This window comes from Perna viridis, chromosome 12 (genome assembly GCF_037379345.1).
Source record: "Perna viridis isolate PV_CMFRI_1.1 ecotype Kerala chromosome 12, ASM3737934v1, whole genome shotgun sequence".
Classification (NCBI taxonomy): Eukaryota; Metazoa; Mollusca; class Bivalvia; order Mytilida; family Mytilidae; genus Perna; species Perna viridis.
This window is the reverse complement of record NC_142456.1, coordinates 2,414,699-2,437,938: the sequence shown is the minus strand read 5'-3', so window position 1 is coordinate 2,437,938 and position 23,240 is coordinate 2,414,699. Positions and strand designations below refer to the sequence as shown.

The 23,240-nt window shown below is 32.3% G+C and overlaps 1 protein-coding gene across 1 annotated transcript; it reads right to left on the bottom strand.

The window, feature by feature from the left end:
• Positions 1-777: 777 nt before the first annotated feature.
• Positions 778-8,299, bottom strand: LOC148600754 (uncharacterized). Its single transcript, XM_088555954.1, has 3 exons — positions 7,807-8,299; positions 2,145-2,339; positions 778-1,031 (listed from the first exon to the last, which is right to left on the bottom strand). The coding sequence occupies exons 1-3, from the start codon at positions 8,132-8,134 to the stop codon at positions 799-801; spliced, it is 756 nt and encodes a 251-aa protein (XP_088412080.1). The 5' UTR covers positions 8,135-8,299; the 3' UTR covers positions 778-798.
• Between the last annotated feature and the right edge of the window lie 14,941 nt (positions 8,300-23,240).

Below are 23,240 nucleotides of genomic sequence, written 5' to 3'. Positions count from 1 at the left end.
ATATATCACATCTACCCCCCTCCCCCACAAAAAAACAAAAAAAAAACTTAAGATAAAGGATACTACAGGCACTGTGAAGTGGCTTTATAACTTGACCTACACTTAGAGATCGATGGTAAAGGAAAACTATTGATATTTTTTTTATTTCATATTGCCAACTTATCATCTGCGGCCAAATCCCTTCAGCACTCGTGTATGGAGTTTCATATTACAACTCATACGTTATGGCAGAGCTTGTCGAAACTACGCAAACTTTTAGCATCGCGCTAGACTTCTTACAATTAGGCTCCTGGTACCGGGTTATATTGCAACAAGATTGAAGTCATCACTACAGAAGTTTTATGGTCGTCATCATAAACTCGTGGATTGTTGCGGTGTATCCATCTGCACCATGAAATCCGATTTGTTTAACGTGTCATAGATTTTATTTTCTCTTTCTTCTACCCCGGACTTTTTAAGAGCAACTTAATAGGTGTTTTTTCAAAAATCAGAGGACGCTTACTATACCGGTACACCTGTTCCATGCTTCCAGTCTTTATATTAGTGGAGTCCGAGTTGCTCATTAACTTTCATTACTTTGTATGTATTATTTTAGTTACTTTATGTTCTTTGTTGTGTATGTCTGTTTTCCATGTCTGGTCTTTATCCTTGGATTGCATTCTTTTGATTACCGCTATAACCTTGGTTCCCTTGATTACTGTGTCATTAAGACAACCGGTAATTCTTGTTTAAAAGTATGTTTTCATTTTAATACACATAGTGTGACCAAATTCAAAATCAGTGATTAAAGATGTCGATTTATTTTTCACATATATATGCACATGTCAAGTCTAGTCTAACTTTACCAACATCGTGCCATCTGTAGCCGAAGCTTTTGCGTAAATACAAATTATGTTCGGTCTCTCCATCAGGTTGGTCCAATTGGGTATTCCAGTGCAGAAATGTCATTGGCGTCCCGTCATCAAACTTAAAGATTCCGGCTGGGTTATTGTCACTTCCTTGTATGCACACCTTATCCGACTGGTCGTTTTCTAAATTGTGAAAAAATATAGAATGTTGATATTCATTAGTAAAGACAACCTAACAAAATTGTTTCCTTCCAACGAATTCTGTATGAATTAAACAGAAATCAAAACATAAAAGAAGTATTTGATTTTCATGAAGAAAGATTTGAATGAGATAATAACAGACAAATAATGTAACAAGTACACAATGTTATTCACGAAATAAATCACTGAGTTGCGATTAAGACATTTACTAGTTAATTAAACCTAGAGGTTAGGGAAAATAGCTGAATCAATAGAAAATGTTATTCTTTTTCATCTTCCATTGTCTGTCAATGTACTTGCCATGCATTATAACTTTTTTTAAGTTTAACCTTAAAAAGTATTACTAAGCAAAGTTATAGATTTCCTCAAAATTGAATGTTAGGCAAGATCTAACAACACTAAGAACCGAAACAAAATGCATATTTTGTCTTTATTCTAGAGTGGTTCTAAAGATATACAATGTCACCCTAAGTACTGTACTACCACTGAAATGGATTATAGAAGGTCATAACATCTTTTGTGTTGTGAAAACATAAAATTTATTACAGCGTAAGGTCATACAATATGTTCATACATTGCCTATACAATCATAATGCATTATAGTACTGACAAACACAAACTAATGAATAGCCTCAAAAACACACAATATTCTTTTGTTAATGGCATTTGCACCGGAAAAACTAAATTTATAAACGAGTAACATTTCAAGTCAAACTGGCCTTGGTTTTTGCTTATTGACTAAAAAGGGGAAAACTACTCCCATACCGTCAACCAGACATCCATTCTGCACTTGACAAATATAATTGACAGAACACGTTAATTTTATTTTAAAAAAAAAGCAAAAAAAAGTACTTTAATTATAGTAAGTTTTGTTTTTTATTATAATTTTAGTTTTTTTTTTATTTGACAGGTCCATAAGATAGTTTTGCATATTTTGATATAAAACTGTTCAATTTAAACTTATAAGTACAATAATTGTAGACCGTGGTTCAACGAAAGGTTGACAAAATTCATTTATATCAAGCACAAGAACTAGATGTAAATTCTGCATTTTTTATAATCAAGCTTAACATTGTTATGAATATGATACTTTACCTAATATTGTGGCAATTGTTTCCTGTTTAACAGCCGAATCAATGCGCACAAGATGTGACTGCATAGCTGCGCATGCGCTGGATATTTCATCAAAGTCCATTACTACTTCCTGTGAAACATAGTAACAAAAACCAAGCGTCGTAGAATATGTAAACCCAGCGCTGCTGTTACAGCTATCTTTGTCGGTGTGTACGTCTGTAAAGATGGAAATATATATATATACATGTATATATATATATATAAACAAAAGATAAGGATTATATAACCTTTAAATGGTCTACTATGAATTTATCAATATTTAAAAAAACATAATTAAACTATGCATATAAACATGCACTGCTTGTCTGTAAAATATTCATTACCTCAAAAGGAATGCAAAAGCTTAATTTTGCTTGACTTCAGCTACATATTTCTTAGTTATCACAGTGTTTGCATGCATGCAAACAAATAATTTCTCGGCGAATGTTTCTCGAAAAGCAGAGGACGCTTACCCTAACGATGCACCTGGTCCATACTCCCAATTTTTTTAGGGGAGTCCGAGTTTCTCATTTGCTTTTTTTACTTTGGGTGTATTATTCTAGTTACGTTATGCGCTTTGTTGTGTATGTTTGTTTTCCATGTCTGGTCTTTGTCCCTTGATTACATTCTTTTAATTACCGATAGAACCTTGGTTCCCTTGATTACTTTTTGATTAACGCAAGAACATTGGTTTCCTTGATTACTCTTTTATCATATGCACATTAAAAGAAAGCCACAAGATAATCAATTGGACCATAGGTCCCCGAGATAATTCATTGGACCGTAGGTCCCCGAGATAATCCATTGGGCCATAGGTCCCCGAGGGTATTCCCATACCGAAGTCAGAATTTGTCTGTCAACTTGTCGATGCTGAAATTGAATTCTTGTTGCGATATTTTCGGTTTTATATACTAATTGTATTCATTATTGTTAATATAAGACTTTCTCACGTACGTTTCGTGAAATTTTGATCTAATGCTTCTGATGAGACGTTTCTTCTTGAAATCAGTGCACAGCAAAAGGAACTTTACAATATATATATATAAAGGTCAGAAAAATTCCCAACGATGTTAAACTGTCAAATTTGCGATGCAAATTTTTGGTCGTTCCCTCCGCGAGACTCGAACTCGTACTGCTGTGACATCTATGGCAACACCACCTGCACAAAGTCCAGCGCCCTAGATCACTCGACCAGCTAGGCTATAAAATATAGCTTTCGCTGGCCGGGTCATTCCTCCTCGTAGGATTAATCTAGGGCTGTAACTTAGTACACGACGTATGGTAGTACGGGACAGTCAATTTAGATGTTAATATGTAGGATAGAGGATCAAATTAATGATCGCAAATTTGACAGTTTAACATCGTTGGGAATTCTTCAGATCTTTCTATACGTTTATATATCTTCCCTGTATCAATTTGATCCAATGGAGCAGTGTAGCAAATGGAGTCGTCACATTCTGAGACGTTTATATATATATATATATATATTTATGTTTGTAATCATTTTTTTATTTTTATTATGTTTAGATGAAGCAAATATCAATTTCAGTACAAAGTACTGCTCCAAAAAATCAACATTTGGACACTATTTTGTTTGCAAAAACACATACATTTTAACAGCCACAGACGAAATATGGAAAGGCACTGGGACATGGTATGGTGAAAATATTAAAGCAAGCAATTTATTTTAGAAATGGTCTATAAAAATTCGGCCATTTTAAAAACTTGATGACAATTAAATGGAAATTTAATGGGCTAATGGAAACAGCAAATGGCGAATTTTAAATGTAATCACGGAAATTGACGCTCATGAATATAAGTGCCCGTAAATTGCGTTTACCTGTACTAAGTGAGGACCATAGCCGTACTTGCTACTCCGTTGGTGTCATCCTTATTTCCAAGTATGTGGATATTGTTCTGTATGTTGATATTAGTAAACAGGCAACTATTGTTCACGTGGAACTTATTTGAGTCGAGCTTTACGAAAAATTCACAAGAACATTAAATAAAATTAGCCTCATTTCAATGTAAAATTAACTGAACTTGAATTTCGTTTGGAAAATTCACATGAAATTTTTATGAAGGCGTGGTTCACATGATTCATTGAATTCTGGCACAAATTCAAAATATCCCACTCAGGTGAAAATTGTGGAATTATTTTGCTTGTGTATTAATCGAATTTAACCAAAGAAGACTCACAAAATGAAGTAAATGGAAAAAAGAACGGATGTGGTGAAACACAATAAATGAACCAGTATATAGCTTAGAAATAGATACATGGTTAAGGTAATGGATGTGACCTCTAGTCATATCAGATTTGTAGCTCATGTTTCGTTTTATTCAAATCACATCTTCAGTTGTATGTAATATATTTAAATGAAGCATATATTGTACAATAGAACAGATGGTTCTGAAATCATTAGTAGTGTTGCTAAGTTGTTCGTTCGAACTGAATTTAATTTCGATAATTGGTTTCAAATTCAATGACAAATACATTTAATCAAACATATCGTGATGCCCGACGTGATTAAAGTTGTTTTTTTTTTTGTAAAGACAAAACTTGGTCTACTTCGCAATTGTTGTTCTTAAGAAAGAAAGACACTGATAATTTATTTTGCAGATTTACATAACTAATTGAAATACTATTTATGCATAACCACCAACACGCTAAATTTGACATGTACACACAAAACGTTTCTGCTTGGTTGAACCCTGTTAAGATTTAATCATAAGTAATTTTTTAATCCTAATTTATCTATGTTTAATTTGACTAGGCTTCTGCTGAATCAAAAATGTCATCGGTTTTATCTTATGTTTTAGCAAATATTAGGAGAGTACGTTAATATCCCAACGAGTACAATGAAGAGTCTTATTTGTAAATGTGATATGAGCTGATAATTCCGTGTATACATTTACTAATAAATAAAACGAAATGATAGAAATTTAAGTTATACGGCCTTCGGGTCACGGGATAAATCCTATAATAATGTACAACTATGTATATATACACTACTTCATAGCTTTTTCGTCCCAGAAAATTGTAAAATATTGGGAAATGCATACTTAAAGTAAAAAAATAAAGAAATATGCACTTATACTTTGTCAAATATATCATTTTGAAATACATCATTCTAATACGACGTGCTTCAAAGCTATTTAGACCACACCTATAGAAAAAAAGTGATAAACAAATGACAAATATTTCGTGCAACACATAGACTGTGTCTTTTTAAACAAATTAGAAACTGGTCCTATAGGGTTTGTAAGTCTCGTTCTAGTTTCAGTTTTCATTCCGGAATTTCAAATGTAGAACGTATTGAAATCCGGAGACCGGTCTGCATGTTATTGTTCACTTCCGGGAAATTAAAACGCTGTATCACTATGCAAAAACATTTTTCCAGGAACATTAGATATTTGTCATTTTTATCAGTATTTTTTCACAAAAGGATAGTTTGCTTTTAACATTGAACTCAATGCTATGCTAATGACGAATCTCTATGCACTTGAGTGGGAGATGAGGACCCATTCTCATGAAATCACTGAGTCACGTGACGAGACTTACATACCCTATTAAAATCGAAATAAATCACGGGAACTCCATTTCATAATTGTTTTGCTATGGGCTTGTCATTTATGTTGCATACCTCGAGCGAATATCCGTGATTTATGTCTTAAATAATAAATTCCTCCTTTTTAGGTCTACAAAAATGTATGGTAGAAGGAGAGTTGTACGGGATCATGGTCTACTACCATAACTTAGCTGCCCTTCAATCAAACCGTTGTATTGAATACGGATTTTAACAATAATTACTTTTTGTTTAACTTTTTGTAAGTGTTCATGATCAAATTGAAAATAACCTACAAATAGCCGTTTTAAAACAACAATAAGTAAACGAGGTGACGGTTATTTGTACTGATATTTCATCAATATATGGCGATACTAATCTGAAATGTAACTATGCAATAATAACCTTGTCATTCCTCCATCAATTTGTGTTAGAAAACTTCTCCCAAACGATGGGATGCTAAATCCTCTGTAAACACGTGACTAGCAAACTTTAGTTAGTAACATTTATATGTTTAGTATTTTTGTATCAAGAAAGCACTAAGTCGCTCCCGATGCCGATTGACCAAGTACTAGTACATTCACCGGTCAAATAGACATACTGTGTTTAGACTGTATCACAAAATTGAAACACCCACGACACAGGGCTTCATTCCTTGTATTATTCAAATAAATTTTTTTCGTTACTAAGTTTTTTTGTTGTTTTCTTTTCTTTTTTTGTATGTTTGTTTGTTTTTTGTTTTTTGTGCTTTTTGTTTTTTTTTTTTGTTTTTTGTTTTTGTTTTTTGTTTTTTGTTTGTTTTTGTTTTTGTTTGTTTTTGTTTTGGTTTTTTGTTTTGAATTTTGTTTTAGTGCTGCTGATGAGGTCAAATGTGCCAAAATTTGCAGTATTTTCACATTTCACCATATTAAGCGGGATAAGCTCCACAGGCTTATATGAAAAAGAAATAAGAAAAATGGTATCATCTTCATAATAATCACGTATTGGAGATTTTATTTCGTACGTGTTGGTTGTTCAATTTATCAAAAACAATTACGTGTTTTATTTTTTGTATTTTTGTTTTTGTTTTGTTTTTGTTTTTGTTTTTGTTTTTGTTTTTTGTTTTTGTTTTTTTTTTTGGTTTCTTTGTTTGTTTTGTTTCTTTGCTTGTTTTTGTTTTGTTTTGTTTTGTTTGTGTATTACATTGGTCAGACATAAAAAAATCTACTGACAATTTCCCAAAGGAAGTATTTATTTGTAAGTTATACATGACATGAAAAATATATATCACATAAACGAATACACCTGTTATAGTAATTCTGGCTTTTAGGTTTCAATACATTATACATCCAATTAAAAAAAGATAATGTGAACGTCAAGGAGATCCCCTACAACTTTTATTTATAAGACCAAAAAAAACGGAAACGAGAAACAATGAATCATGATTGGCGAAAAACAAAACAAAATGTATTTAAAAGTTAATTGACATGGATCGGATGCATCGGAAGGAACCGAATCATAGCCAAGACACACTACAGTTACACTAGTCATACCAAAATCAACTGACCAGTGTTTTCATATTATGATTCTTACGAGATGCCAGATCTTGCCGAAACTACTCGGACTTTTTGTACAGTGATAGGCTCCTTACAATAAGTCTTCCTGAAAAGGGGATATGTTACTACAACATAAAAACCATCACTACCGAAGTTGTACGCTAATCTTCAAGAACTCGTGGACCATTATAGTGTATCCAACTGACCCTGAGAACCGATTTGTTCACCGTGTCATATTTTTCCTTTCCTCGTCTACTTCGGATGTGACATTTTATTAACAGCTTGGCGAGTGTTTCTAGAAAAGCAGAGGACGCTTATATAGTTTCATGTTTTTGAAAATCTACAAAACTGTAGGAAACGCAATTACATAACACATAATCGCCTACACAATACTTAATATGAATTCTTACATAAAAACGGAATTGACATCAGATACTCCGGAGGGGTATGGATTTCCTGCTTCATCCGTGGCACCCGTGACATTACTGATGCATATGCAATATCGATTGAGATAACATATAATGATTATACTGCATGTCTTACCTTGATATTTTTCATAATACGTCCATCCGGGTGAAGAGATCAGACTGTTGTTGTCCGCCTGACTCAAATCTTTTATACCAGACAGATGCAGTGTGCAATTGTTAATTCCGGAATGGTGAAACAAAAATGAACAGTCTCTGTTTAATAAACACTTACTAGTACATCGTAATAAGGAATGACCGTTATAGTCCCCAATGTTTTCTAGATAGCTGTAAACATTTACATATTGTTCATTTCTTCTCATGAAAATACTTGTAATTGTAGACGAAGCACGGAGGACATTACAGAGTAGATGAAAGATGTGGATATAAAATAGTACATGTGTCATATTGTCTGTTTCAACTAAATGACTAGAAGCATTTCAAACACTCATTTTCATACAAATATGCCAATAATTCCATTAATTAATATGTATTATTTGTGAATTCCATTTTTGGTTATTAATTAGTAAAATTTGTCCATTCAAATATTTTTTCCAATATGATTTCTACAAATTACAGTAAAATATGACTACAAAAATTTGATTCATTGCAGTATTTATACAATGACAATGAATAAAATTAATGATTATCAACTTGAAAACCAAATACAAGTTAATGTGTACACGAGATACTCATTAAGTCAAAATCAGATTTTTAGACAAAAGATTCGTTTTGCGTACAATTAAGTAGCACTCCAGATAAGAATCATGCAATATGTGATTCATGGTTGAAAAGCCTACATATTTTTATTTTTTGATATTTTGTATAAAACGTTATAGTAAACAGAAACATGTGACTTTTCATATAACACTTGTTCTTATATAGAATGCACTGTAGAATTCAAAATTAAAGGAGATAACTCTGTAAATGACACTGAAGTACAATAGAAACTGTTGGATTTTCAATATGAATTATTTCCCATGAGATGACGGGTTTCATTTATAAACCTATAAAACAACTTAACATCCAAAGTAAAAATATGTAGCCTCTTTTAGATGTACTACATATCTAACAATTCACATGATTCTTACAAAGACTGCTTTTTAAATGCATTTGATTCCAGTGGAACAAAATCACATGAAAATAATCCTGTCAAAGAATAATCAGTTTCAAAATGTATAGTTTGAGATTAGAATGAATAAATGTAATTGTTGAAAATTACAAAAAACTAATTTGAGTTCTTAATAACTTTAACTTCAGGTATCCACTACGCAATATAAAGTTACAACATAAAAAAACGATTTAAACGATAAATAAAGATATTATTGTGTTATGATTTAATCGCAAACAAGAAAAATAAAATGTAATGGTATTTGACAGAACTATAATGATTTTTGACAGGACTGTAATGGTATTTGAGAGGACTGTAATGATATTTGAGAAGACTGTAATGGTATTTGACAGGACTGTAATGATATTTGGCAGGATTGTAATGGTATTTGAGAGGGCTGTAATGGTATTTGAGAGGACTGTAATGGTATTTGGCAGGACTGTAATGGTATTTGAAAATGTATAATAAGAATGCTTGGGAAAAGTCATGATTATGTGAACAGAATAGTAACATTTGCTTTTGCTACATCAATTTATCATTAGCGCTGTTTTTGTAATAGATAGTTTTCGGGTTAATATTCAAACCTTGTGTACTATCAATAATTTCGGTTCTTACTCTTGCATTTTTAACAGTAATATTTGCAACAATTCATTAAATTACTGACCGTAATCAGACTGGTCCAAAACCAGGATACCCGCCACATTTAGCGTGTATATAGCGTCTTCGTAAGCAATTTTTAATTTGCATAAATTATATTAATACATGTGGATCTCGCAGTCATGATGACAAATGTAGCAACATATGTCATTTCATCTGATAAATTATATCGTTTCATTGTCTCACTAATGCTTGAAATGATAAGTAGATTCTAAGAGATATGGGCTTTAAGATGCTTTTTTCATATATAGGATTTTTAGCTGCTTTTTTGGCTGCAGGTGAGGATATATTCTGTATTTTCACCCATATCCCAAGAAATGAACTTGGTCCGTGTTGGTCTTGTACCTTTTTGACATTTGATGTTTTCATTAATGTCATGTAGCCTTACTTTTTTTGTATCCTTTGTTACCCATTTTATCCGATAAGAGTTGTCTTTTGGTGCAAGGCAAGTTTTCTTGTATGGTTTTCAATGTTAGACTATGACTTTTGTGTTTGTTTTGTATTTGTTTATTGTATATGACTAATTAGATTATAGTCTCACACATGTAATTTTTTTAAAAATTGCACTGCTATAGGTATGGTTATGTTTTAGTTCTTGTTTGTACATTCGGAAATGCTGCTAGGATAGGCAAAATTCACTTGGATAATTTTCTTAACGAAGAAATCTTTCTTCACTCCAGATACTAATTTACAAAAATCAAAATAAAAGTTAGATAAAGATTGCACTTGGGAAGACCCAGCAATTTGTCAAAAACTTTTTGTCACATGTTGAACTATTGATATAGCTGTGTGCAATATACGACAAAATTAAGTAATAATAATTGAACGATATCTGAAATATAGCAACATATTTGTAGGTTTTGTTGGAATGTATCACAAATAAATTTTTCGGCTTTTAAAAAAACTTGCGTATCGTTGCCATATTTTTGGTGCTGCGAATTACTATTTTCGTTTTTATTAATGGTTCCTGAAAACACACAGGTCGCAATTGAAAAGTATTGTAATGAACATTGCTGCCTTAAAATTGGTATTGGTATTGATTTTTTCTCAAAGTTATTATAAATGAAAAGGATTAGTAAACAAAGGTAGAATAAGTTTACAGTCAGGATACGAAAAAAAACTAGACGCTTACCCTACCGGTGCACCTGGTCCATGCTCCCAGTTTTTAGTGGAGTCCGGGTTGCTCATTTACTTTTGTGACTTTGTATGTATGATTTTAGTTACTTTATGTTCTTTGTTGTGTATGTCTGTTTTCCATGTCTTATCTTTGTCCCTGGAATACATTCTTTTGATTACCGCTATAACTTTGGTTCCCTTTATTACTCTTTAATCATAGACCTGAAAACCATTTTCACGGTGTGTTATATAAAATTATGAGAGCCATTGAAACAGTGTTATTCTTTTTTATAAACACACAAATCCTAGCATTATCCGTATTTCAATGTTAGCAAATGCTCAGATTATTGACGTAAATTCATTGTTAGACTTTTTTTAAATAAACGTTATAAAGTGTCAATACCATTTTGAATGCAAAACCAATAAAACTTCAATATTAGGATATCTCAAGTTGTATGAATCGTCAAAAGATATAGTAGCCTTTTAGAATTCGTTACCATAGTAACTTTAATTACGGTGATTACGTTTCCAGTCGGTTGCATTTAGAATATTCTGTGAATGTGTTACTGGTGTAAAAATAGTACGTCAGTTCTTTACACATAATGTTTTTTTTTACGTGAATGTGCTTCTTCTCTCTAGATGGTTAATTTAAACCAGAATTTCAGAGAGCAAACAGTAATGATACTAAGTTAGAGTTAACCCTCTTGGAATTTCGTTGTTTTACGAATGTGGTTCCTTTTGTGTAACTTTATTGCATGAATTTGATGTTAAAAGCTAATATTTTTTTCCAAACATATTAGTTTCAAACGATCTTCCTCTTACATTAACCGTTTAGATTCTGGTGCCAAATAAAAAACAAAAACTTTTAATTAAAAAACTTAAAGTCTGTAAAAAACTTGATGTTTGTATGCTATCCCTGTCTTACTGTAAACAAAGTTTGTATGCTATCCTTGTCTTACTGTAAACAAAGTTTGTATGCTATCCCTGTCTTACTGTAAACAAAGTCTATATTACCCCTGTCTTACTGTAAACAAAGTCTGTATGCTATCTCTGTCTTACTGTAAACAAAGTCAAAGTTTGTATGCCATCCTTGTCTTACTGTATGCTATCCCTGTCTCACTTTGTATGCTATCCCTGTCTTACTGTAAACAAAGTTTGTATTCTATCCCTGTCTAAATGTAAACAAAGTCTGTATGCTATCCCTGTCTTACTGTATCCCTGTCTTATTGTATGCTATCCCTGTCTCACTTTGTACGCTATCCCTGTCTTACTGTAAACAAAGTCTATGGTATTCCTGTCTTACTGTAAACACAGTCTGTATTCTATCCCTGTCTAACTGTAAACAAAGTCTATGCTATCCTTGTCTTACTGTATCCCTGTCTTATTGTATGCTATCCCTGTCTCACTTTGTACGCTATTCCTGTCTTACTGTAAACAAAGTCTATGGTATTCCTGTCTTACTGTAAACAATTATGTATGCTATCCCTGTCTTACTGTAAACAAAGTCGATGTTATTCCTGTCTTAGTGTAAACAAAGTTTGTATGCTATCCTTGTCTTACTGAAAACAAAGTCTATGCTATCCCTATCTTACTGTAACAAAGTTTGTATGCTATCCCTGTCTTACTGTAAACAAAGTCTGTATGCTATCCCTGTCTTACTGTAAACATTTTTTTTTCGCGAGCGATTTCTTTTTTTTTAATTTTGCGTGCAAAAAAAAATTGCGAAAAAAAAATATTGCGAATAAGTCGTTTAGTGTGGAATACATGAACATGTTATGAGTGACAATTATGGGTTACTACAAAATTACTTCAAATGAAGTCCAATGTAAATATGGCAAAATAGATATTACACCACCGTAGCAGCTTGTACCATAATGATCCTGACTTGGTACAGGCATTTCAAACGAAATGGCGGATTAAATCTAGGTTTGACAGCGCGCTAAATCTCTCATTACGGCGTGGATATACCAGTGGTGGTTAAAAAGCATTTGCATTGGCATTTGTCATAATACATGTAGATAAATCAGCGGTCACATCAGCACAAAGAACAAAAATTTACAAAAAAAAAAACAACTATGACTCATTGTTTTAGAAGAAACTGAGTATTTTTCAACCAAGGACTGATATCTAAAACAGAATTTGGTAAGAGACCTTTTATTTCCTCATACCCCTGATTCAGGAGTCTGTTCCGCAGATATTTATGGCGTTCAAGGAAATCAGAGTAGTTAGTACTTGCTATAGCGTAGCGAATAAATTGTGAAATACAAAAATATATAGTAGCATATCCAAATTTACGCAGCACAATGTAACCATGAAACGCGAAACTAATTGGTTTACTGTATTCTATATTATTTTTCTTACTTCTCGATATCAATAGTAAAGCTTAAGAAACGGTTTGTTTAAACATTTGGTTGTGTTTACTGTTGATTAAACATTTACGTTTTAATCAAAGACAATATGTCAAATAAAGACATATAAAATAGGAATGGATCAAATCAGGGCCAAGTTATGTTTACATTGATTTATCATAAAAGGAATATCGATAGTGTTCCAGATTTTATCGTCCAGTAAGTATGCCATTTCGAAAGAAAAGAAACATCGAATAATGTATTGACTTGCTGTAAATGCTTGAAAAGATTTTTATAGGCAACTATTCGAGATAAAGCAATGAATATCTTTAAATTCGGATCAAAATCGATCCAAGGTGTTTGATCCGTCAGAAAACCTTAGGTCTCTGACTTGTATTTGCAATGGCGTCACCAATAAAACCATGAATAGATTGATAACTGACTCCATTTAGATACATCGTTTATAGCCGGTCTATGGGAAATTTTCAAAGGAAGTTGTTGGCATAATATCCATGTGTCATTTGATTCCCCCTTAATAGGTCTTTGATTTTCCATTATTAATTACGGTTTGTAATTATAACCCTTTCAGGTATTTTGGACACTATTTTGTCTGGAAAAAATTTCTCAATTATACTTTTTCCGGTAAACAATAGTTTCAATTTACATTTATCCAATATAAGGGTAAAATATTAAAAGGTAATAAACGTTGCTCGTGTAAATATTATCCCTTTATGAATTATAACAACACATTAGGCTTCTTCCCGTTTTGTTACCTAAAATTTCGAACACTACCACTTCATAAAAATTAAATTATAAAAACTAACTTTTCACAAAACTCAACTACTTGTCAAAAAAAAAAAAAGACAGACGCTTTGAAGTAAAAGTATTGCCAACTATTTATTCTATGTGACATTCATGATTTTAATTTTTTTAGCGAACAGTCAGTGCAGTTTCCCTAGCCGATGGTGGGGTAAGAAGTTGTACGGACATCTTTCGAATCATTTCCAGACATTTCTCTGGAGCTTTCATGATGATAATCCATCAAGTTCTGTATTTCATTCCCACAATCTAATCACTACTGTCCAGTGTCTACAACAATATGGCCCGTTCTATCTTCTTCATGAGGTGTAAGTATTTACTGAATAATTTGTACAACATTTGAAGTCATTAAAATAGATCATTTCAGAGTCAATGCGATTCTTAATGAGAATGTAATTACCATATGTACATGTAAGGATCAAGTTGGTTACAGCATGCATTTCTTTTCCATGAATGAAAGAACAAAATTAGCTGATTCTGAAACACATTTATATGTACAATGTATATCCTAAAAAACAAAACAAAAATGATATTTTTACTTCTAAATCATTTTATACATTTGGTTTACAATTATATTCAGAAATGTCAACTTTCCTTTCATCTGTGGCAACATCCCTTCTGCACCTGCGTATGGAGTTTTCATATCACAACTCATACGTTATGCCAGAGCTTGCCGTAACTACGAAGACTTTTTGTATCGCACTAGGACTCTAACAGTTAGGCTCCTGGAACATGGTTATGTTGCTACAAGATTGAAGTCCTCACTTCAGAAGTTTTATGGTCGCCATAATGAACTCGTGGATCGTTATGGTGTATCCATCTGCACCATGAAAACTGATTTGTTCATCGTGTCATAGTTTTCTTTTCCTCTAACGTCTACCCCGGACATGACCTTTTATGAGCACCTCGGCGGTTTTGTTTTCTAAAAAAGTAGAGGACGCTTACCCTTCTGGTACACCTGGTCTATGCTCCCAGTTTTTAGTGGAGTCCGAGTTACTCATTTGCTTTTGTTACTTCATATGTATGATTTTAGTTACTTTATGTCCTTTGTCGTGTATGTCTGTTTTCCATGTCTGGTCTTTGTCCCTGGATTACATTCTTTTGATTTCCGCTAGAATATTGGTTCCATTGATTACTCTTTCCATCATTCAGAAATTTGTTTCCCTTTCTTACCACGAAACATTTTTCACCCTGAAGTATACCTTATATAATCCTTTACTTTTTTACACTGGTAACTTTTACATCCCGGTAGTACTACCCTCTATGCCAGGTACTTTTACCCATTTTTATCATTTATACCTAGTATCTTTTATACCCAGCTATATGCATCTTATACTCTCAACCCTTTTCATTAATATTGTAGGTTCGTATCGTTTTCAACTACAATTATGAAATTCAACTATATTTGTTTTAAGTACGATTCTGAATAAGAATCAGACAATGGGTGGCACATCATTTTCCTCCATCAAATATATTCAGTTCATCTATTTAACAACTGAAAAGCTATTTAAATCAGTACTGAAGCATCAGTGACAAAGATATTTTTACTGGTTATATTGGAAAAAAAGTGCGGGAAAATTTTCCAGCCATTTTTCATTGTGCATTTCAACTAAATTTGACCTATCAATATCTTAAAAAGGCAAACTTTACAAACACTTTGATGGTTTATTCTGGAGGTTATGATGTATGAATACTTGGATAATGCAATAAAATCTTTTTTTTTCATGTACCACACCTTATATACAATTTGCCTGATTCTTAGACAGAGAAGTACTAAAATACTTTTGAAACATTTTGTACATTGTTGATGTTGTTTTATCTACAAGTATATTTTGTTTCCTTTACATTCAGAAACCCCGGAACAATGTATTATCTTTGTGGCATCACTTTTTTTCTGTAGGGACAAGTATATATTTGTTTTATCATTTTAATTTCAGAACGAAAGGTGGATATTGGTGCTTGAAAGAACAACAAGTCAGCTTCGAAGTGACGGTGATTCGAGTCAAGTGTAAGGAAATAACTATTGTAAATTATATTTGATGAAAACTGACTGAAATCTGTAGTTCATTGATATGTCTTATTACATAACCTTAAAATGAACTCAGTTTAGAAAAAAACAACAATGTAGGTAAAATGTAAACAATGACATTATTTGATTAATCAAAGACCAAGACAACACTCATTCTTATGTTATGTACGTACTGTAATTACCAAATAAAACGTTACAGATTGACAAAACAATTGTCAAGATCTAATTCGATGATAAAAATCATTCACAATAATTAGACAAACTAAACTCTACAATAAATTACATCAAAATGTAGTCTTACAAAAAATGGTGACCAATAGATGTAATATGTAGTTAATTGAGAATAAATTCATATGATTTGCAATATGCCTTGTGGTAATTTTGTATAAACTTGTGTTGTACAATGATTTTTAATTTCGATTGGTCTGCAGACCGCTCGTCAAAATAACGATTTGATTAAGAAACTAGTCATAATGTTAACGGTAGTATATTAGTAATTATATCATAAAGATTATTTTCAAATTTGGCGGTTTACGTTTAACTTGGTTATATTGTATAATCAAAGTTTTCAGTAACTACTTCACCATTGGTCGAAAAGTGTCTCCTAAAGTAAATAAGTTTTCAAATATAGGTGTTGGTGTTCCAGTTTATCTTAGAAGATGAGAAAGAAAGACATGTTTATGAACTGAAGACTAACAGTATTAACAATGTCATTCGGTTTATTCGGTACAACTATATTGAAGTGATTTATATATTTATTATTGTTTTCAGTCCATCACAAGAGAGACGAACTGAATCCTCCTATGTGTAAAGTGTGTCAGTGTTCTGATGAAGCATTTGGTTACCTGACATTATATCCAGGTGACCTGATTTTACCTAAATGGTCAATTATACTAAAAGAAAAATTTGTGCAATAATGCTTTCGGTCATAACTCGTCAATCTACGCTATTTGCATAGAAGTTAAAACTACAGGAAAAGAGTACTAGAATAATTGTTTTAATAAAAAGCGTCACCCAGCGCAGCATGATACGACCGCAGTGGTCAAATCTTGAGCAGATTGGGCAAGTGTGGACACAATATTAGTTTTTAACACACACAATTTTAGTTTTTGACACACATAATATTAGTTTTTGATACACTTAAGCATAAGAAATTTTTATGGACACAAGAAATGGTTTGGACACTATATTACACAAAATTTTAAATTCAAGTAAAAATCAGACCAACAACAATCAGGTCGATTTTTTCGAGTGTGGTCTCTTTGACCCCTTGACTCCAAAACCGTAAGAGATATCTGAAATCTGATTGAAAAAGGCAGGCAGGAATTTTATGGGGAATCCAATAAAAAAATGAAATCGGACCAAAACTAAAAAAGTTTATTTTTTGTTTGCCTATTATAACTTGAAAACGGTCAAAAATACATAAAATCTGCTGATGAAGAAGAAAGTTAGTTAAGGACCCCTTTAGGCCTCATAATTTGGACATTATTGAAAATTTGAAGCCGTTGTAGTATAGTAAAATGGTAGCAAACACTGAAAATAAGTGTTAAAAAAGCGGAAAACTGCACAAAATTTGGTGTTTTACAGTCTTTTTAACAGATTTTCCCACTCTCAGCCAAGTTTGAAGGGCATGCATGACCGTATATGTTAAATTATTATCGCAAACCAAACAAATCAACTATAAAACACATTTAAAGAGCCGGGGAAACAGCATCAAATTTTCTCCATGTAGACTTTGTTTTTAGGTCAAATTTTGTACTTACCGAACCAACTTCTTTGTTTACCAAAATTAAATGATACACAATATTAAAAAGATAGTTAAAATCGAGAAAAAGACTTCTACATGTGTTTTAATAAAACACATATTTTTTACCCTTTTTGGCCCTTTTTATAAAACAGAAGGAGCCACAAAGTCCAAATAAAATAGGACCCTTCCTCCAGTGGTAAGAAAAATCATATAAACATTTTAGAACAATTGGTCGACCACAACTTAAGTCATCAAGCGGAAACAAAGTGTCCCCATACCACGACGACTATGCCCTAACATTATACGACCGCGATGTTCTTATAAGTGCAACAGTTACAATTTTAATATTGTGATATAAATTTCTTTGCAGATGACGAACTAATGGGTAAGTGATAACAAGTTACACGGTTACAATATAGTCAGAATAAGATCATTGACTATGCTGCATCCTGGAACTGGTCGATTTTGTAATAAGTATGAGACCTTGAATGGATTGTACAATTGAACTTTTTTTTTTTCAATGAGATTGTTAGTAACGATCTTAATAATGACAATGAAATATACTTAAGAACAATAGCGAATTTATTTAAGGTTGCCTGTTTACGGTGTGCAAAATTTCGCTATTTCCGCGGTTCACAAATGTTCGTGAAAAAAATACACATATTTGTAAAATGATATTTCGAAAGCCACGTGGAAAATACCTCAAGTGTGTATATTTTATAATATTTAAGCAATCGCGAATACATTTACAACAACTGAGTATTGATAAATGAGATAATGATCATCTGTATTGAACACAATATTTCTGCTTCTCTAGAAATACTTAACAAAAAACTATTTATGGTTACCTTATGATTTTCGAATAAATGTCCAGTCTTGTAGATATCCTTATTAAAATAAAACCATTGCCAATAAAAAGTTTCTTATGGGCTAAGATATGAATATTTGCACAAATACTGATAGTGTGCTTCATTCAACTAAGAATACTTTGTACGATTAGTAGATTGGATACTTCGTTTTATAGGACTTGGTGAACCATTGAAATGTATGTTTCCACACCTTCATCACGTTCTTGGTCACGAACCAGTACATGGGCAGTACCCGTCCAATCATCACTATTCAAACCATATGGTAGATACTAACCATACTGAAATACCCGGTGAAGAGTATGATCCAGGATACGCCCATGAGTACATACCTCACCACGGCGAGCACGAAGGGAACGACACTTATGGTGACTTTGGTGAATACTGGGTGAATATGACGCACGGGAATTATTCTGGCGAGACGGCACACGATGGGTTCGATGAGCATCACGATGACTATAAAGCCGGAAGCCATCTTGAATCCATTGTAGATCACTATGTTGAAAGTATCATGTCAGATAGTCATTATAAGGATCACGAATATCACGTTGGTAATCTCTCCGACTCAGGTTTCTCTATTGGTAACATGTCAGATGATGATCTTGACACACTCGTTGATCAGTATGTTTCGAATTATTTGTCGTTTCATAAAACCCCGCAAGACTACAATATGTTTGATCACAAGGTTTATGAGATAACACATATGCCACACGACGCCCACTACCATGATATGGACATTGGGAACATGGATCATTCCAATTACGCCGGAAGCCTAGATATGGCATACGGACACCAAGAACATGGGAAATACAATGGCAGTGATAAGGGAAACCTGAATCATAGCTATCTCGAGAATGAAGAAACCCCAGCTGATCCAGCTGTGGTGACATAGGAGATAACACAATTCCTGTGAGTCTTCCTCAAATAAATTTATAATTGAACAAAGATGTTGTTTCTTCGTTCCGCTAATATTGTAACTAATGGTAACCATAATTATATTATATATTAAATACATACAGAGATGCGCTATTTACTGTTTTTGTTTTAGTTTTGAATTAGTGAACAAACAAGAAAAGCAATTCAGCTCGCTCAACAATGACACATTGTTGATTTTACATGAAACCGAGACAGTCGACAACGTAATAAAATGTACGATGTAAGTCATTTATTTAACAAACACGATGTTTGTTCCTTAGTTTCTTACCTTTACCCCCTTTGTAAGTCGCTAATATTGTTAGCGACTTCTTGCACGCGTAATTTCAGTACTGTACATTAGTATATGATTTGCATAATCATATATTACTACACAACCTTACCTTCTGATCGGTGCCGTAGAATCGTCATTTCTAACTTCATACGAGATCAAAATGTACCTCTTAAATACCATACGAGTACAAGTGTTCTACGTGTTTTTTTTTATTACATATATGAGAGCCGGAAGTGTACATTAAAAAGATGAAATGGTCAATTAGCATTGAATTTTCTGTAATATAGCTGAGAAACGACTAGTCTCCGAGTTGTTTTAATTGAGAAACATTCGGGTCATCACAGTTTCGAAGTCACCCGGTTTTAAATAGAGCATATTCGCTGTGCTTGAAGTTTGCCGATCTTAATTAGCTGATTGACGAACTGTTGCGTTGCACAACTAAGTTCAAAGTTCAAAAGAAAAGTCGGTACATATAAAACATAACGACACAAGCTCTTATGAGTTTTTAAACCGACAAAAGCTATGAAATGCTTGACGATTATCGACTATGAAAACTTCAGTCTTTGATTTATTTTCTTAAAATCCACAAAATTTCCTCAAATCTAGCATCTCAAACCATTTGATTCGTACACATACAGATAGCGCACCTTGCTCATCACAACATATGCTTCCTGGTGGGACATGTCACGTAACAGCCGTACCATCATACGTATCAGCAAAATTTGATACGACTGAGTGTGATTATAATTACTAGTAGTGATTATAAAATAATATTTTAGACCAACTGTCATATAACCTTACACATCGAATTTAGTTGCTTGTCTATTTGACTTTGTATCGTTGGGTGAATGTGTTATAGTCCCATAGGAGAGACAGGATTCAGTCACCAGAGCGACATTGTCGAAAATTAATTAGCTGTCAGTTTCACTTCAGTCAAGGTCAAAAGTAAATTTATGCAGATAATCGATTTTATCAAGTCTGTTTTTTTTTCTACAAGAAGAGTAAGTTAGTTAACCCAAAACGTTATGTTACCAAATACTTGTTACATATATTGAAAAGTGGTAAACAGTGATCAAAAGCTTACTTGCTTCAACCCTATGTTTACCAATATGAGTTGTTGACTATGTGTAACGGGCTGAGCGCCAGGCATCCATATCAGCCTGGTTAGAAGATATCCATAACATATCTAAAAAATGGACGATGATACAAGATTAATATTTATATATGGGTGGATATAAAAGATTATGGTGTGGATGTGTCTATTTTACATCCTTTTGCACCCTCTTTTTTTTCTATATTAACTCTCTAGCAAGATCTATAGCAAATTGAGGTGTTCAGGCAGGATTTTAATACCCATATGATAATGTATAAATTTTTCGATCTCAAAGGTAAATCTCTAAAATCAATGTTACACTATCTGCTGTCACAGACTTAACATACTACTTTCATCTCAAGTCACTTAAATTATTTAATCATAGATATAAGTTTTCACTTGAAAGTTTAACCCATCTTAGAGTATTGCAAAGAGCAATACAAGTAAAAAAAAGTCAAGTTTAATAGCCATAACTAGACATAAATTCATTTAACCCAAACAATATTCAAACCACAATTGTAAATCATCTTGATACAGCTTTATAATAAATATCAAGTCAATTTCCAAAAGGACATAAAAGTCAGGACAACTGAAAGTTGTGTAAGATATAAACCTTTTAACATGGTATATGTTTTAATATGCTGATTATACATGTATATATCAATGATTATAAATACAATGATGATGTATAAAGTTTTAAGTACCATTCTGTGTAAGAATCAGGCAATGGGTGGCACATTATTTTTTTCAATTTGGTCTTTTATGCCTCAAATATATTCAATGCATCTAGAAAACAACTGAAAATTATTCAAATTTATGCTAAAGCACCTGTGATGTAGATATATTTTGACTGCTTATATAGGAAAAAAGTGCAAGAAAATTTTCCTGCAAATTTTCCATAATGTATTTCAACAAAATTTGACCTATCAATATCTTAAAAAGGCAAACTTTACATATACTTTATTTGATATTTCTGGAGATTATGAGGTATAAATACATGGACAGTACAATAAAATCACTTTATTTCTTCATACACATTTTGCCTGATTCTTAGACAGAAGCAGTTAACTAACTGAAGATAAGCTTAAAATTAAGAAATAGTCATTTGGTATCACTGTAGATTTAGAAATTATGATCCTTTTTTGTTGTGAAAATGTGATAATTTATTATTATACAACAAACTGGAAGTTAAGAAACATTTCAAACTTTGTATAGGAAAATATCAAAATGACATTTTGGTCTAAAACAATATTCCAACAATAAAAGCACAGAATAATTTCTGAATTAACAGTATTTATTATATAGATAACAGCGTTTTATCAAATGTTCCCAGTGTAATAAATATTGATAATTCACACTTTGAAATAAATTCGGTAATTTCATTCTCCCACTTTTTCCTGCCAAAATGTCAAAACTTTGATACCAATCTGCCAATCACAGAATTTAAATTTCATGTTGAAAATATTGATAAATTATAAAGAAAATCCATATAATAAATAGGATAATCAATTGTTATCATGAATAACCAAAATATGATTACTTGTGCAAAGAACGCTTCAGGATTTAACTCATGCACGGAAAACAAGTTCTGCACACTCGTTAAATCTAGGTGTTCTTCATCACTCATGATAATATTTTAGTTATTCACTCTTTCCAATTAATCATCCTATAATTATCTGTAATCTGTACCTTTTTCCTTTGATCTTGTTGACATATATTTTTCTATCTCTCATTTATGATAAGGTATTCAAAAATATCTGTCAAAACACTGGAGTGATTGTATCATCATCAGTTTGAAGTTGCATTACTCAATTTTTCTGCTAAGAGTACATTAAAATGACCAAAAAAAAACGCAATAATTAGATTACTGACCAACAGAATAATCGTTACTTGACTATGATAAGATCAGTATCAAAATTGAAAGTAATGATTATTCCATATGTGTTATTTAATATCAAACGTACATTTCAACATACCCTGATATTGAAGTATTAGCATTGAAGGTTAACATTAATAAAATAGATAAACAAGTATACATGACTATTTTAAGTGTAAGTGTTAGTAAGAATCAGGCAAAATTGGAAAAATCAGAAACATGCATATCAAAAACCCACCGATCCGACAATGTAATATCACTCAAGGATTCTTTCTCTAATTCCAAAGACCATTATTTGATCTCTACATCACTGGATTTGCTCATAAATTTTGCACTGAATGATAGAAAAATGAGGTTTTTGACAGATTAATTTGCCACTGAAATGGCCATTTTCAATGCACTTCAATGAATTTATAACTGAATACACCAATGTGATATGGAAAATCTTGTCTGTTTTTTCTGATTCTGATTGTGCAATAGTCAAATTACACTATTCAAATGATGGTTTTTTTCATACCATGTTTCACAGACAGCCTGATTCTTACAGAGACACTTCAAATTGACTGTTTATATACTTGTTATAGTGAAATGATCTAAGGCCATTTTTTAAAAATCAAATCACCCAATTAAGAGTAATTTCTGTT

What these genes read in the sequence shown, in the direction of transcription:
- LOC148600754 (XM_088555954.1), bottom strand. Translation starts at nt 8,134, where the DNA reads ATGACACATGTACTATTTTATATCCACATCTTTCATCTACTCTGTAAT. An exon ending in GTATTATGAAAAATATCAAG is followed by an intron (nt 2,340 to 7,806) that starts GTAAGACATGCA and finishes CCATCTTTACAG; the next exon opens with ACGTACACACCGACAAAGAT. An exon ending in AACAATTGCCACAATATTAG is followed by an intron (nt 1,032 to 2,144) that starts GTAAAGTATCAT and finishes TTCACAATTTAG; the next exon opens with AAAACGACCAGTCGGATAAG.